The sequence below is a fragment of the Anticarsia gemmatalis genome, chromosome 24, assembly GCF_050436995.1.
Source record: "Anticarsia gemmatalis isolate Benzon Research Colony breed Stoneville strain chromosome 24, ilAntGemm2 primary, whole genome shotgun sequence".
NCBI classification, from domain to species: Eukaryota; Metazoa; Arthropoda; class Insecta; order Lepidoptera; family Erebidae; genus Anticarsia; species Anticarsia gemmatalis.
Genome location: NC_134768.1, coordinates 7,549,452 through 7,566,382, shown reverse-complemented (window position 1 = coordinate 7,566,382; position 16,931 = coordinate 7,549,452). Strand labels below are relative to the sequence as shown.

Below are 16,931 nucleotides of genomic sequence, written 5' to 3'. Positions count from 1 at the left end.
AGCTGAATATCAGTATTTTACTACCTGGGTTGGGTCACGATACCCTTCGCTAAGACTGGTTGTCAGACTTTCTAGCTTCTGTCTAGTGTTAACAACTGTCAAAGATTTTTGGAAATGACAACCGGGACCCACAATTTAACGTTCCTCCGAAACACGGAGGAACTCGTAAGTATAAGATAGTCACCAATCGACAGAACTACCTCGGCAAGCGTAGCTTAACCTCAGAGATCGATCCGAACGGCTGTTGTTAACCAAGCTATGGGCTTTCATCCACACGGACAGAGGCTTTGGTTCAAAAAGACAAAATTAGTAGACTGAAACACATTACCTGAAATAAAATTGGTATGCAAAGAAGTCTTCACAATATTTGCTCAGTGTGCTGTGTGTTCCTGGCATGCTCCCTTGAGGTGGAGAGCTGGGGGGGGGCAATTTTCATGCTCGTCCCCTCTCGAAAGTGGGACCGGCTGGGACGCGGAGTATCCTATTGGTGGTACTGTGTCTTGGCCACTTTATGGTGACTGTTGAAGGAACACCGTCGGGTTTTTAGTCAGTATGCCCAAATTTAAAAGCCGGTACGCCTAGCCGGTGGGAGAGCCCGAAAGAACGCCGCTTCTTCCCAAAAAAAATAAAAAAAGGTTCAACTGTATTATAGGTAGATGATGTTGAGTTTGAGAATGCATTATAGCAGTTATTTACCTTTCCAGCTAAGCTTGTATTAAATTGGCTTGTTAAATTAGGTAAGTTTGCCTTGTGGTAAGCAGAAACCAGATAACGCCACTCGCTACAAACCCTATCAACTGCTTTTCTTTCATTTATATTCAAAGATATATCTTGTGTTATAAGACCAATGGTTACGAGTACTACGAATTGAGGAGCGCAGCAATGGCTAGAAATCGAGTTCTCAATCTCTCGTTCCCTAGTCCGATACTTTAGCCATTGAACTAACGCCGTTTCGTGGAAAACATCGGTTTTTCCGTGGCGCAGTAGTTTAGATCGCCACACCTTTACCATTGCGGGTTCGATTCCCACACGGAAAAAATGTGTGCGTTCTACAAATAGTTGTTTTGGTCTGTTTGTAATTTGTGTCCGTTGTTTGTATGCTTATAAAAGTCCCGGCGAGACAAGAGCAATAAAAGGTGGACGATTTGCCTTATTTAATAAAATAAAATAATAAACATAAGTATTGATAAATCATATTTATTGAGGTTCGGTAGAGTATTTTAAATGACTTACAATATTCTTATTTTATAATTAATACTATATGTACAAAAATGGCGATTGTTGTAGGTATTATGGTCGGATTTAAGTACTAGAAAGTACAGCGTCTATTTTCCTAAGGCTTTCGCTTGTCCCAGGACAACAATGGCTGGTCCTGCCTTAACGATCCCATCACGGATGTTACGGCCCATTTTTTCCTGAAAAAAAAGAAAATAATCTGAATTATAAGGTGCCTCGAGGTCCAAACGGAAGGGGTGAGAGACCAATAGTATAAAAACTATATAATGTTTTGCCTTTTGAATTTGTTCATCTAAGCGTCCCGAAATTTTGATTTTTCTATATTATTTCCTGTAATCTATGGTAAAATCATTATTTGTTTCTACCGAGTATGATCATTTTAAAAACTTTATATTATAAGAATCTTTGTTTATGAGCTACAAAAGTTGTCGTGAACGCTGTAAGAATACGATGAAGAATCATGTATTTGGAATGAGAAACTTACAATCTTCTTGAAGACCTTCCACCTAGGCTCAGGCGCCGCCGACACTGTCGCCGAAGCGACAAAACAAGCGAACACGAAGAACAATACTCGTGAGAAATTCATTTTTATAAATTTAATTTCAATATCAAAATTCAACACTCGAAAACGATGTGAATGATGCTCTATCAAGCATATTAACATATTTATACCAATTTTGTAAAACCAAACAAATTTAATTTTGCCGCGACCAAAAACGTTATCATGCAATTTTCAACTTTATGAGTAACAAAATAAAGGTCTTAAAATTTGAATAAAGACGCAAATAGCAATGTTTTTGATAAGAACTCTCAGTTAATTAGTGCGGGGACTGGCGGGAGTTCAAATGTGAATTCCCTTATCGAATATTTATGTTTATAAGTTTATTGGTTTAGTTTATATGCAATATTTCACGGTCATCTTATTATAATCGTTTTTGTATAGCTCTTTAGCAATTATTGAAGAATCCTTTTATTGATTTGATATGTAAGCGCCTTGAATTTTGTATTTTTTATCTTTTTTATCCTAATTCTGTAGTAAACGAAGAAGGACTGAAACTTGATAATCTTTATTTAAGTACATAGTTTGTAAATGAAATGTTGAAATGTTTAATTGTTAACTTGGGCTATATATTTGATAAGAAAATAAAGCGATACATAACATTTTTTTAATTGAAAAACTATGAATACATAAGAATGAAACACCCGCTTGCATATTTTTTCTAATATCCTGTGACAAACGTGATTTATGATTCACAAATCTGAATATTGAAACAGGTACTTACTGATATTGCATTAGGAACGCATTTAGTTTTCGTATTTTTTTTAAACTAGAACGTACGTTACTTCTCTAATGCCCGGTTTCTGAGCACTTTTAGCGGTAGTTTATCTATTCAATAGCGTTAACGTTAACCGGGGGTAAATGAAATTAAACACATATTCCAAGATACCACGCTTTTTTATAGTTAATATTTTTTCTATTTTATCTTAGAGTGTATTTATCAAAAGCACTTGTAAATCTGTGTTATCGATATGATTGTTAACTACTGCATTCAGGTCAAGCACTTATTAAATATTACAAGTTTATATTTGTTTACTGACCGCAATACCTGATAGTTTCATTATTTTTCATATTACGTACATGCATAAAATCACATCTTTTTTTTATAGGAATAAGAGAGACCAAAAGACGCCAATTAGTATGATCTTTACTAACTTCCCTTGCCTCATTCGTTATTTTAAATTTGATTTCTGATATTATTATCTTTAGATTTATTTAGTTGTTTTATGACCTCATTGCGTTCAGTTATTGGTGGTAGCTCTAAAAATAGGATGGCGTTTTAAAAAATTAATTAATTTTTCTTACCGGCTCTTCTTGTTCGTTCTAAACTAAATGACTAAATTGCATGTAACTCGCACAATTACCAGTTAATTGATTAAACTTATACCAATATGCAATTGAGTAAAATATCAAAATAGATAATAATAAAACTCATGTCAGCAAAATCGACGAACCATGCTTTTTAGACACTAGTCAATGGTTTTAGGTGCCCGTAGTTTAATTACCTCCTCGATCAAGTAGTTACATTATTACAACTTTACAGACAACATCCATACTAATATTATAAATGCGAAAGTAACTCTGTCTGTCTGTCTGTCTGTCTGTCTGTCTGTCTGTCTGTCTGCTACTCAATCACGTCTAAACTACTGAACCAATTTGCATGAAATTTGGTATGGAGATATTTTGATACCCGAGAAAGGACATAGGCTACTTTTTACCTCGGGAAAATGACGCATTTCCCGGGAAAATTCAGAAAATTCTACGAAGTCGCGAAAAATAAATATTATAATGACATTGAATTAACAAAATTCCGTTGCCATGGCAACTGTTTTAATGGCGGATATGCCTTAGCGCGACTTCGATATATTAAGAGATATAAATAATTTTGAGAATATTTTTCGTGAAAAAAAGCATATTTTATATCATCACGCTACGACCAATAGGAGCAGAGTAGGTAACAGTAAAAAGTGTTACAAAAATATGGAAAATTCTGACCCATTCTCTCTTATATGACGCAAGCGAAGTTGCGCGGGTCAGCTAGTAAGACATAAATGCCGTTAGATTCATTTGTATAAGTGTATGTTGCTATTACCGGGGAATACCTAGGTTAGAAAAGGAAAGTTTATATTATGATTCTCAATCCATGTGGCAAAAACTAAAAGTTATTGGGACCAATAGCCGCTAAAAGTTTAATACGTATAGCTATAAAATATGTTTTTGTACTCGGGGTTTATGGATCATCTTTATACATTCTGATTCATTAGAAATGTTTTATCAACAAAAAGATTGGACTTTGCGCCCATATCTATCGCTCTAACCAATTAGACTGATGCGAGACTTTTTTTTAGTTGCAAAAAACGTAGCTTAAGCAAATACAATCTTAGTCATCCCATGGATATTTTATTTTAAGGCACTTATAGCTTCAAAGTACACTAATACGTACATGTATCTATTTTTATTATATGCATTACTTATGTGAACTTGGATTTATGTTTGCTCAGAGTATTTTTTACCCTGTGATATTTTTACAAAGTTCCCAGCGAAATATTGTAAGATACTAATATCATAATAATATGTAGTGTTCATAACCCATGTTTTACAAATTTAAGAAATAAACGCTATGAAAAGTTGTATAGACAAACAGAATAAAATTCACTCCTTCGTCATGTCAGATTAAAAAACTTAACCATATTTATAAAACCAATTAGCTTAACAGGAAAATATTACTAAAAATCAATCAGTTATTTGAAACCCGCATTTAAAAAAAAAAGAACCTAATTCACGATAACCAACGGGCTTGAGGGAGTCCCCTTGCATTTGTACCACACGTACCGACAGTTAGAAAAATCTAACATGCAAGTATGACTCATAATGCAATGAGATAAAGTTAAAATTTCAATTATCATTAAACCTGGATACTTGAAAAGAAAGGTGTATATAAGCATACCTTTCTTCGAGTAGAGCATCATTCGCAGCGTATCACCTGTGTTCGAATTACAAAAACATTTAAACAATATTATTTTTTATTTTTAAAAATGAATTTCACAAAGATTTTATTGTTTGTTTTCGCTTGTTTCGTCGTTTTGTCTACTGTTTCAGCGGCCCCTGAACCGAAATGGAAGATCTTTAAGAAAATTGTAAGTATTATGTCACTATACATACATAATATCGTATATGTTGTATACGAAGGATTAGGCAGACGTATGAAAAATGCGCTAAAGTTTCGCCGTTAACAATTTTAGTCTCATATATTCAGTACAGTAAAGAAGAGGCTGAGTAATTTTAGAAAAGATTTTACCTTAAACAATTTGCTGTTACACAATTTTACAAAACTTCAACTTCTTTACTAGTTTGAAGAAAACTGTTTATTGTTTCATGAAGTATGTAGTAGCAGTGTTACACTGAAACTCGGTGCATTGTTGTCTTTCTTCAGTACAGTTATTATGTAGGGTGAAATGACCAATAACTAGATTTTCATTAATGTTGATTTAAGTAGTATTTTTTTTGACAATTAAGAGATTGCCTTCCTTATAAAATTTGGGTTTGTAAATCAAAATAGGGCCTAGTTCCAAATTCAACTAAAATAAGTTCACTCATTAGGTATGGTTTGCCTACCCCTGAAGTCTAGGTGTTAGTGTATTTGAGGACCTTGGGCGACGGCTACGGGGACACTGCCGTCCCGTTAATAGGTCCTCTCGAGGGTTGCCGATGAGTTGTTGTGTCCGGCTTATCGGCATGTAGAAATAAGGTGCTTTGGGCAGCGTCTGTGAGGGACCCCTAAATTTGGGGTATCCGCGTGGCGTGCGGCTTGCAGTACATGCCTCGGCAGTTATCCCGCCGCACGCCGCCACAAGCGGCCGTGTGGATACACGTGGCGGTTTAGTGGGTATGCTCGCTGTTTTGGCGGGTGAGTCCCACATAACCCTGCACTCCACCCAGAGCGCAGGTGTATGCATAATGCATTAGCCACGTCAAAAAAATAAAAAAGTAAAAAGGTGTTAGTGTATTTCACTGCCGATCAAATTAAACGCGTACGCTGTCCATTCATTAAAATCTTAAAATCAATTTATCAAATGGTGCCTACCATTCTCTCATCCTCATAGTGGTTTTAAACGAAGCGATTTCGTTGAAATCTCATCAGTACATGAAATTGACGTGGAACTACCGAGAAGTGGGGTGTGCACCTATTTCTGGTAGTACGGGGAATGCCCTTAGTGTTTTACAATTCTGACCTGTAATGACCTAAGTTAGCTAATGAAGGATGAAGAAACAACTAGCTTTTATCCCCGGATCCGCTCGTTTAGTTTGGTTTGGTTTGGTTTTCAATACCCCAGAGCCCCACATCCCAGAAAATATAGCTTTTTTATTATTTATTTATAAATACCTAATGTCTATCCGAATCGTTTCAGCAGTATAGCCCTAGCTTTAGACGTATCCCGTTAGTTGATTTAGCAGTGCTCTGTGGCGCGGTCGGTAGTATATAATATCCGAATGCTGGTCTAGGGTTCTATTCGCCGGGTCGGCCAATAAACTATTGGTCTTTTCTAATTTATATTACAATATTTTTTTAACATCAGCGGGCTTTTGTAACATGCAAATAAAAACGGCAGTAGGCTCGCCGTTATTTGTTGGGACTATTGCTCTATAAATGTAATAGTGAAACGTGGGTGTATTTCATACACCTTTACATACACTTTAATCTAAACATTCAGGAGCAACAGGCGTGAAAATATCTACCTTTTACATATTATTCAAAATATGTATATCTTTATGTATACAATTCTTCTGTAAGTGTGTATGTCACTGAACTTCTCTTAAACGACTGGACCGATTTTGATAAAATTTTCGTGTGTGTTCAAGGGGATCTGAGAATGTTTTAGATTCACAATTTTGTCCGCTGGAGAATGTTTTTTTTTATTTAATTTTTATGGCAAAACAACGTTTGCCGGGTCAGCTATTATTAATATGTTTTGTCAGCGCGTGTATTCCAGTATGAACATACTCGTTTTGTTTTAGTTGTTCACCAATCTTATTTTTTTTGTTCTGAACTTCAGGAGAGAGTTGGCCAACATATTCGTGATGGTATCATCAAGGCTGGTCCTGCCGTAGCAGTTGTGGGACAAGCAGCATCCATAGGAAAGTGATCTTTGAAACCTAAGATTTAAACACCAAAATTGTATTCATTTAAAATTGAGACTGAAGATAAGTTGTATTTATAATTGGTTGGTTATTAAATTGTTGTTGAAATTATGCCCGTTTTTTGTTTTATTCATATCCTATATATTATTTAGAATTAATGTTACCTGTTTCATAGCGTAAAATAAAATATTTCCATCGAGAAGAAATCAAACCCCACACCCGTATTAGTTGTGGAAAGACGATTAACGTTAGAACTGCGTTATATTCCTACAAAATTTTAAAAATTGCTTACTAACCACTCTAACGTCCGTCTAACGTAATTCGGAATTCTATAATAATATATATGTTATATTATTTCTTGTAAAAGATTTAGTAAGAAAAACAGCAAAACCGATTAATTTAGCAATTTAGAACCTAAAAAATCATAAATTCTGTTCTGCACAAAGAATTACATTGCAGGCCTTATAAGAAATAGCAATACATTTTAAAAGTATGTAAATATAATACTTATTTACAAAAAGATAAACCACATAATTAATAATAATAATACAATTATTACATCTTCTGAGGTTACAAGTCAAGCCGTAGTAAGAGGGACTCTCCCCTTATCAGTATAGGTTATGACCTGTCTTATCTCACAAGTAATACATAATAAATTGAACCTTATTGCAAGATCAATTGACTTTATTTTTCTTTGTTTAAAGTGTTGGCACTAATGTTTATAAATAAAGGGGATCCCCTTCGCGGTTGTGTTTTGTTTTGACTGGATCATTTTGATGTAATAACTTACGCAACTGTTGTAGATCACTGACATTTAATAGACAACTAGGATTTGGTATGTTCAAGTTTTAATTTCAGAATTATCTCAGATCATCATCTTTAAAAAAAAGAATTTCGAGTATATCTGGCAGTTTCACCGTTTAAGATATTAGTCCCACGTAACCGTAACAAGCGGGACTAATATTTTAAATTTGACCTAAATTATCAAAATGCAACTTTTATTTAACTTACGCATCGAATTCTCTCGTCATTAGACACCTTATGATCAACAGTCAGTCTGCAGACCTCGTAATCAACGGTCAATATATATTATTATCTACCGATTATTTGTTTTTTATTTAAAAGACAACTCCCGCACTAAGAATTGCTGTTGTGTCGCGGGGACTTTTACAAACATACAAACAACGGACACAAAGTACAACCAGACCTAAAACAATTATTTAGGTATGGATCGCACAAAAAATATCTGTATGGGAATCGAACCCAAGACCTCTCGACGCAATGGTTGCGGCGTATCGACCTAAACCACTGCGCCACAGAGGCAGTCAAACAGAAAGTCAGTAGTAGAACACTGAGTTGAGTTTTTAATAGACCATTATCTGAAAATATCTAGCCCTAACAATCTAGTATAAATCAGGTCCTAGTCCAATACCATTTATTTCAGCCAAAGTGAAGTTTGATCAGTGTTTACGAGTTTCTAACTTATTGTTTTGTTGCTAACACGCCATTTTGTGTGGGAGACTTCAAAGGTCAAAGTACTTAGACAGATTTAGTATCACAATTAGAGCTTGTATTAACTTTAGTGAATAGTGTTTAGAGGATTATCTTTATGTATTTTTTCGTAGAGTTTTGTCTAGTCAGTGTCTTAAATCATAAATTTTAGTGTAAATAATAATTTAACTTTTCTAAAGAGGGTTGATATCAAGCGGCCTAGTTATAAAAACCTCAGAAAAATCTTAGTGACAGCATGTTACTGAAAGAACATCAATAGGAACCAACTTCTTGTTGACGGTTTCATGTCAACCAACGGTCCGGCTGGGACGCGGAGTATCCGATTGGAGGTACCGCGTCCTGTAGCTCGATTCTCTAGTACTATCGACTACCGACAACCGACCTGTCATTGAGAAATTTTGTATGAAAATCTGATCAGCGCCTCTGACGGGTGTCGTAGGAAACATTTTGGCAGTACATTCTAAGTGTCGAATGTCGATAGCTAGCCGGTTGTCGGTAGTCGATAGTGGTAGAGAATCGAGGTACAGGTTACCTTATGGTGACTGTTGAAGGAACACCGTCAGGTTTTTAGTCGGTATGCCTAATTTAAAGCCGGAACGCCTAGCCGGCGGGAGAGCCCGACAGACCCTGACTCACTCCTTGGAGCGGGATGAACAGTAGTGAATTTTCCTGATGCAAAAAAAAAATCAACCAACGGACAAAGTCTTCAGTTTCATTTAGCGTCCCAATAATTTACTTGTCGGAGCTAATTATTCCCTTTAAGCTAACTCTTATATAAGGTTAACGCCTATATAATGATAACTTTTGTGATATGTGTGTAGGGAAATCCTATGATTATAGCTAAGTTGCCGACACATCAGCACGTAGTTTACAATCGACAATTGAACGCGCTAATCTTAGGATCTACTGGTCCGATTTGAAAAAATCTTTCAATGTTAGATAGTCCATTTATCGAGGGAGGCTATAGGTTATATATCATCACGCTACGACCAATAGGAGCAGAGTACCAGTAAAAAATGTTACAAAAACGGGGAAAATTTTGACCCATTCTGTTTTATGTGACACAAGCAAAGTTGCGCGAGTCAGCTAGTACATAATGCTGCAAGAACATTATATTCTCCCAGCAGCTTCCGATTCCTATCATGTTCTGCGTTAATGTACAGGGCAATGTCTTGTATGGAGCTACTTTAGTGATCCATATTACGTGTCATGTCCGTCATGAGAACATGTTGATTGATGTCGGCGTCTGTACGTCTGAGTGCTACTTACGATTACAGGATATTTTGAAAAGGTCAGGAATATTTTTGCTGGCCATTTTCTTGGTAATTGTTGAAGAATGTTCCAAAAGTTGTTCTCAAATAAATAGATACTGCCATTGACTCGGGAATAAAATGTGTTAAATATTGTTAAAAGAACGTAATTTTGATAAATAAGATATTGAATGAAAACCTTTAATGACCAAAAGCAGACTTCCTAATATTGTTTAGGTATCAAAATACACACGATAGGTGATTTTATGTATTTACTTCAGATTAATAGCCACTATGTATTACATTGCTGCTTTAAAGTAACGTATTATACATCATTGTCTTACAAAAAAAAACAATGTACAGAACGGTGGTTATCAAAAGGTTGTCAACTGTCAACACAATAGCCCCCCAGAAATTATTTCTTACAATATTTTTTAAAGTTATTCAAACAATACTGACTGATTGGACAAAGAGGGAACCCCCATTTCTGAACGCGCTTCGACAAAACCTTACACTATCACACAAGATACAACCACAAGGAAAATATACACTTCTGACATAATATTAAGAGTCATTATGCATTAATATGTTGCACTATTGGACAAGGAAAACGCGACTTTAAAGATACATATACAGAGTTTAATTTCGAATGATGGAAAATTTTTACTCCAGTGTTTAATGAGTAAAATTATAATATTTTCAAGCATATAAAAGCTGAGACCTGTTACTAAGAATCAGTCTTTCTTTCACTTCATTTGTTGCAAGGTGTACATCAGTTTTAAACAGTTAGTAGAAATTTGCTTTCAAAATGAATTCAAAGGCTTTGCTGTTTTTGTGCGTTTGCCTCGTAGTTATGTCTACGGTGTCTGCTTGGGACCTTTTCAAGGAAATTGTAAGTAAAAAAATAATATTTTGTAATGCTTATAACGTTTAAGTTGCTTAAAAGTTAAAATTTTATTGACGTTTGATGCCACAAGTACACGAATTATGCCATTAAATGTCATCACGATGAAATTTGAATATCTGAGAGGTTTTTAAAAGAGTTCTTGAAAGATGCAAAGTGCCCTACCTGCTCTTGGTCAGAGTGGCAGACTTGAGGTTTAACCCTTCGCATATTCGGGAAAAAGAACCTAACTAATAATAAATTAAAAAAATAATACATTACAGCTCCACGGCTAGGCAAAGGTCTTTTCTATTAATGCACTTTGGGTTTACTTTGTTTGGTTTGATGGTTCGAACCCAAGAAAATCGTACTTACCTTATTAAAGGGTTTATTCCGTTATGCTCGACCCTCCAATCTAAAAGAATTGTTTTCTTATAAAATAAATAACACTTACTTCATTTCCAGGAAGGAGTCGGTCAAAGGGTTCGAGATGCAGTGATCAGTGCAGGACCTGCAATAGATGTTCTAACCAAAGCCAAGGGTCTGGTGAATGGAGACAAAAACGATGATGACTGATTCTTAAACTTTACTTAAGAAAAAAACGCCAAAGCAAGAATATTTTTGTAATATAATACACAGCATATATACCTATAGAATCATTCTCACTATAATAATTATTATACCTACCTACAAAATAGCGCTACGTAATAAATAATTATTATGTAGCAAGTAGTCGCAACAAAGTATTATGTGATAAAAAAAAATATATAAAATAAAAACATCTGTAAACAAAGCCCTTCCTCATTACATCGTCACTTATCGATAATTGTTATGAAGCCTTTTGTAATAGTATTTTATAATAAATATGTAAAACATCATAATCATTAGCTTTATTTTCACCGTTAGTAGTCAACCTCAAAAACCCAGCTGATCCTTATATTTCCCATAGTCCGACACCTTAGGTCCTTAGACAAGACAAGTGTCATATCGCTCCTTCAATGCAAAAGGGCCACAACTCAAAAAAAAATGAAAATCGTTTTATTGCAAAAATGACACCTGAACCGACTATATTTTATAGTAAAAAAAAAACCCCCATCATTTTTGCTTATATTATGGCTGCACTGACTTACTGCCCTTTTTGCATTAGCTCACTTTGACAGGTAATGTCAGTGCAAAACAGCCACTCTTTGAGTTGCGCCCGGAGATTCAACGCAAATGCTCGTCAGTTGCATGAAAAAGTGCCACAATCCAAAATATGTCTGTGTTGGGAGCAAAATTTCAAGTTAATGTGATTATATTTTACAATACAAAACTGCCATATTTTGGAAAACGTCCTTTTTGCATTCTAACTATAGTATTTGTTACCATATTTTGTAATGCAAAAGTGCCATATTTCTGAAAACGACCGTTTTGCATTCAAACACTAGTATTTGTTATTATATTTTGTAATATAACAGTAGCATATTTTGAAATACGTCCCTTTTGAATTAAATTATTGTGGAATAAATAATCATTTTTAGGGTGCTAGAATGGGAAGGCCAGAAATATGACCGTTTGGTATGATAATAATTTTAGTTTTCGTTACAATTTTAAAAATAAAATAATACATTTTGATGCAGGCAAAGTAAAGAGGCACCCTTTCTTTTCAAATTCCTCTTTCAGGGGCAAGATCCGACCAGTCCTTTTCAAATGCGTCTAGGTCATCCCGCCATCTCCATTTAAGTCTCCCGCGTCTGCTATGACCATCTTCTGGCATCCAGTTGGTAGATATGCGGGTCCACCTTTCCGAATGCATATGGATAACGTGGCCGGCTCAGTTCCATTTCAGCCAGGCGGTCTTCTCCCTTACATCGGCTATGCGAGTTTGGGAGCGCAGTATTGAATTTCGGACGTGATCTGTTCTTTTGATGCATAATATACTATGCTCCATCGCTCTCTGGCTCTTTCTGGTTTTCCGTAAGGGACCATGTTTGGGCAGCGTAGGTAAGGACGGGTAGTAGGTATAAACATGTCGACGAGCTTTCACTTCAGTGACAGTGGAAGGTTACCCTTCATTAGCTCTTTCCTGGACCAGGATCTCTTTCAGGCACTTATGACACGTTTGTAGAACTCTTTGTCCCGTCGGTTGTTAAAAGAGGTTATCTGGCCCTAGCAAGTGTACTCGTCGACATAGTCTATGACGTGCCCGTCTACCTCGACCCTACGTTTTGTGTTGTTGGTCATAACCTGGGTTTTTGTACGGTTCTTACTCAGTCCAATCTGAAGGTTTGCCGTGCTCAGATCTTTGAGCATTGATTCGAGTTCCGATGCCGAAAAAGAGAAGAGGACTATGTCATCTACAAAACAATGGTTTGTTAACTGTTTACCACTTACAACTATGCTTTTGATTGCCATAACACCGCCAGGCTCCCGAAAATTTCTCCGAGGGTGCTGGTAAATAATTTGGGAGATAGCGGGTCTCCCTGTTTCACGCTTCTTTGGATTTGGAATGATATTGTTGTCTATTGCTTTGATGAGTTTGATGTATGAAGGTTCGATTCTACATAGTATCTTTAAGTAGGACTTGAATGGAGTGATGATTCTATGGCGGAATGAGTAATGCTGTCAAAAACTTTGGAATAATCCTCGAATGCTAAATATAAAGGCTTATAAAACTCAAAAACCTTTTCTATTATCTTATTTCTTTAATACTCCTGCTGCACTCAGTCTACTCGTCACGTTACCCATTGATTGATGATGATGATTGATGTTTAATTTTACTAAATAATGAAAGTTACGCACAAAGTTGATCTCAATAATTTTACTTACTTAATAAAAAGTTAAGATTTTTTCCATTTAGATTGTTTAATACAATGTTTTCCTGGTTTTTTTACCAAAAAAGTACAATTAACCATTTTTATTTGTAAAACTGTGTTTAATTTTTGACATATTTCTCATAATATTGGTTCAAATTTTGAATGCAAAAGGGACTTATATGCTTTTTTCTCTTAATAGGTAACAGCTATTACAAAGTTTATTTTGTAGAAAGATAGAGCTAAAAAATACACATCTAATGATATATTAACATCTTATATTTAATAAATAAATATATGAAATTTTATAAAAAAACTGTTTCAAAAATTTGTTTTGGCTCTCCTGTAAAATTTATAGATTTCGATTTGTGGCCCTTTTGTATTCAAGGAGCGATATGTTTGGATTAAAATCAATAATTTTGTGAGTTTCCAAAATGTAGAATTACGCTTTTCACTTATATTCTAAAATCTGGATTTTATAACTACGTAATTACTATCTAACACAGCAATCTATTCGTAGCTCGTTTCTCTACCACTATCGACTATCGACAACTGGCTAGCTATCACGATATTTTGTATGAAAATTTGAGCAGACTCTAGCGGGCGCCGTAGGAACTACTTTTTCAGTGCATTCAAAATGACGAACTCTCGATACTCGACAATACCGACTGTAAAGAATCGCGCCGCAGTAACTTTTGGTAGAAAATTGTAAATGATCGTTTGTGACGCGTAATAGTAAACGAATCATGATTGGATTTGAGTTCTAGGTTCTTATTAGGATTAAGTTTAGAATACGCTAGAACGTACAAAATAAAGACATAATAGTAAAAATCAATCACTCGCGTATGTAATTGAAAGGTTACATAAAACATTTACATAACAACTTTACGACAGTTCAGTTCAGAAATAATATGTATTGTTTGTGTTGGACGTAATACATAATGTTTCAATATAAAATAAGCTCTATTTTCTTTGGTAAGTATTGTTTTTATTCCTTAGTTTAGAAAAATATGATGAGAAAACTATGATTTAGAGGAGCTCGTGGCTTAGTTGAGGTTACTTGACCCGAGTACCCGAGGTTGTTCTGTGGATGATTATATTCGAAAGGCACGTTAAGTTGTGGGACCCGGCAGTAATTTTCAAAGATCTTTGACAGCCGTCAACAGTAGTGGTAAGACTGGTTGTCTTTCAAAAGTCTGACCCCAACATAGTTTGTAAGAAAGGCTAGGTTAAAACTATAGATTATAGTTTAGTGTTTATAAGTCTGAATCTAGCCAGCTCACCTTTGCGTGATACAAGTATGTTTGCTCACTCACTATTCTAAGAGACGAGGAAAGGATTCGATCGGCGAGTGGATAAGGGCAGAATTAACAGTTTGTTGTACAAAGCAAACTAAACCAAAATACTTTCTACATTTTCACTCGTCAAAGATTATCAACCAGAGATCAACACATCGCAATTTGACTATCCCTGTAGCCCTGATGGAAACAATTTATTTATTTTGCAATACCTACAGAACTATATGGCAGTAAACATAATATATTTTTTTAAATTACAGTTACAATGATGATGATAATACCAGCCCTCTCTCACTACGTGAACACTTCACATCCGAGACCGTGGAAAGTGCGGTATTATCCAAAAAAGACGGTATTTAAGAAATCTGACCTTATTGATAAAGGGTGTGATGTGTTTATTAGAAACTGTCCTAAAGCATACAAGTAAGTTTACCTAATTATATAAATAATACATAATAATATGTACTAAAGGTGGCAAAGGTGTATGAATTACACCCTCGTTTTGACATCAATTACTTATGTTCGTTCCATGTAATAGGGGTTAACTAATTGCCAAATCCCGGGCATGTTACCAATTGTAGGGTATACGCGGTATATTATATTGCGGGAGTTGTCTTTTTACAAAAAAAAAACAAAAAAACATTACTCTGCCCAACCCGGGAATAGAACTCGAAACATTGTGATCAGCAGTAGTATACCTACACTACCACCCAAACCACAATGGCTTGTCTTTACGAGAAAAATACGTGACAATTATTTATTTTCAGGAGTTTGGTTAATTTTCCAGCTATGATCGATTGCTGTTAATATTTCCGTTCATAAGAGTGTCTGTGACTTTATTGCCAGGTCTTATTATGGGCAAAATTTGGAAATTATTTTTTCTAAATATTTGGAACTAAGCAATAGGCTAGCCTCCTACTATAGCTACAGCTTCGGGTTAATAATGTGTGTAGTTATAAATAAAAATGTTTTTCTTTTAGATTGAAGACAGTGTGCGCTCGACACTATGATGGATACTATAAAACTTTTCCCAATTACTGCGCAATGGAGTATGACAACTGTAATAGTTGGAGACGTAAGTTATTACTTATTGGTTTTCTATCTCTTTCTTACACACGTTAAGTAATATATTTCTCTCGCTCATTTTTTGTGTAGAAAACTCCCGTAAAATAGAAAAGACGGTACCTTGCTTGTACGTTCCCGCCTGCGTTGTATTTTTTATTAAAGAGAGAAGCCTCTGTCTTCCCTCGGTATTTAATATAGTGTATTTTCTTTATATTTGAATATTTTTTTTCAGAGTGGAGTTTATTGAAGCAAGAACGATGCTAAAAAAAATACCTTATCATATTAAAGTTAAGGATATCTTTAATTAGAAATAATTACATAAGTATTAAGTAAAGTTTATTAAATAATCCATCCTAAATTTGTTTAAAATCCATACCGTCAAACATAGTCTGAAGGAAAGTAAAACGCCTACTAAAGTAATAATAGCAATTATTTTTTCTACACATTCTGTTAATAGCTACAGGCGCAAGCATGAAGCGCAATGTTTTAATGTACATAGATATCGCCTTCAGCTGACTATTTTTTATGTATGTAACCAGGAGAAACGAAGATAAAATGTAAAATATGTATGTTTGTTGTCATTAAGTTTAATTGCAGCAGATTAATTTAAGTGATTTTGTGTACAAAAAGAAACTAGCATTATAATATATTATTTCCCGAACTAAATTTCAAAGGATTTGTAGCTGTACTTACACCATTTGACTGCCTTAAATCCCTTTATTTTACTTTATAATTTTCCTTTCAACAATTTAATCAAAACTCACAATGGATAGTTCACCAATACTTAGATCAAAGAAGCTCGATCTTTCACGGATCAAAGGAGATACTTGTACTCTTTATCGCTTTTATAAAGGTTTCTAATATAGGAAATAGTTATGGAACCCTTAGGAGGAATTTTGAAAGGAGCGTTTTAAAATTTACTATGAGATTTTAAAATGTATACAAAACCTTACGCGTATAATTTCACTTCCTTTGGAATGCAATTTCCAAATATCCATTCTTAGTGCTCCTTTACACTCGCCAAGGCTGGCTCATACATGCAGAATTTCAGCTTCATGCATTCAATATTTTCGGATGTGAGTTGTCTGTCACTCAGTCAGGCACTCACTTTGTAACAGTATTTTATATATAGGTAAAGATTAGCGGCTCGTCCCAGTTTTGCCCGGGTTTCAATGGGTTAAGCTAAACCAATTATAA

General features: G+C 35.0%; 4 protein-coding genes across 4 annotated transcripts; 3 read left to right on the top strand and 1 right to left on the bottom strand.

The window, feature by feature from the left end:
• Positions 1 to 1,181: 1,181 nt before the first annotated feature.
• LOC142983605 (hyphancin-3F-like) lies at positions 1,182 to 1,888 on the bottom strand. The gene is made up of 2 exons (XM_076130574.1): positions 1,721 to 1,888; positions 1,182 to 1,415 (listed from the first exon to the last, which is right to left on the bottom strand). The coding sequence occupies exons 1-2, from the start codon at positions 1,820 to 1,822 to the stop codon at positions 1,326 to 1,328; spliced, it is 192 nt and encodes a 63-aa protein (XP_075986689.1). The 5' UTR covers positions 1,823 to 1,888; the 3' UTR covers positions 1,182 to 1,325.
• Positions 1,889 to 4,773: 2,885 nt separating this feature from the next.
• Positions 4,774 to 7,045, top strand: LOC142983486 (cecropin). The gene is made up of 2 exons (XM_076130398.1): positions 4,774 to 4,932; positions 6,850 to 7,045. Exons 1-2 carry the CDS (start codon positions 4,831 to 4,833, stop codon positions 6,937 to 6,939), a joined length of 192 nt encoding a protein of 63 aa, XP_075986513.1. The 5' UTR covers positions 4,774 to 4,830; the 3' UTR covers positions 6,940 to 7,045.
• Positions 7,046 to 10,406: 3,361 nt separating this feature from the next.
• On the top strand, positions 10,407 to 11,454 carry LOC142983485 (cecropin-D-like). Its single transcript, XM_076130396.1, has 2 exons — positions 10,407 to 10,588; positions 11,045 to 11,454. Exons 1-2 carry the CDS (start codon positions 10,505 to 10,507, stop codon positions 11,153 to 11,155), a joined length of 195 nt encoding a protein of 64 aa, XP_075986511.1. The 5' UTR covers positions 10,407 to 10,504; the 3' UTR covers positions 11,156 to 11,454.
• Positions 11,455 to 14,177: 2,723 nt separating this feature from the next.
• On the top strand, positions 14,178 to 16,394 carry LOC142983738 (uncharacterized). The gene is made up of 4 exons (XM_076130755.1): positions 14,178 to 14,346; positions 14,930 to 15,092; positions 15,650 to 15,744; positions 15,967 to 16,394. Exons 1-4 carry the CDS (start codon positions 14,313 to 14,315, stop codon positions 15,996 to 15,998), a joined length of 324 nt encoding a protein of 107 aa, XP_075986870.1. The 5' UTR covers positions 14,178 to 14,312; the 3' UTR covers positions 15,999 to 16,394.
• Positions 16,395 to 16,931: the final 537 nt, after the last annotated feature.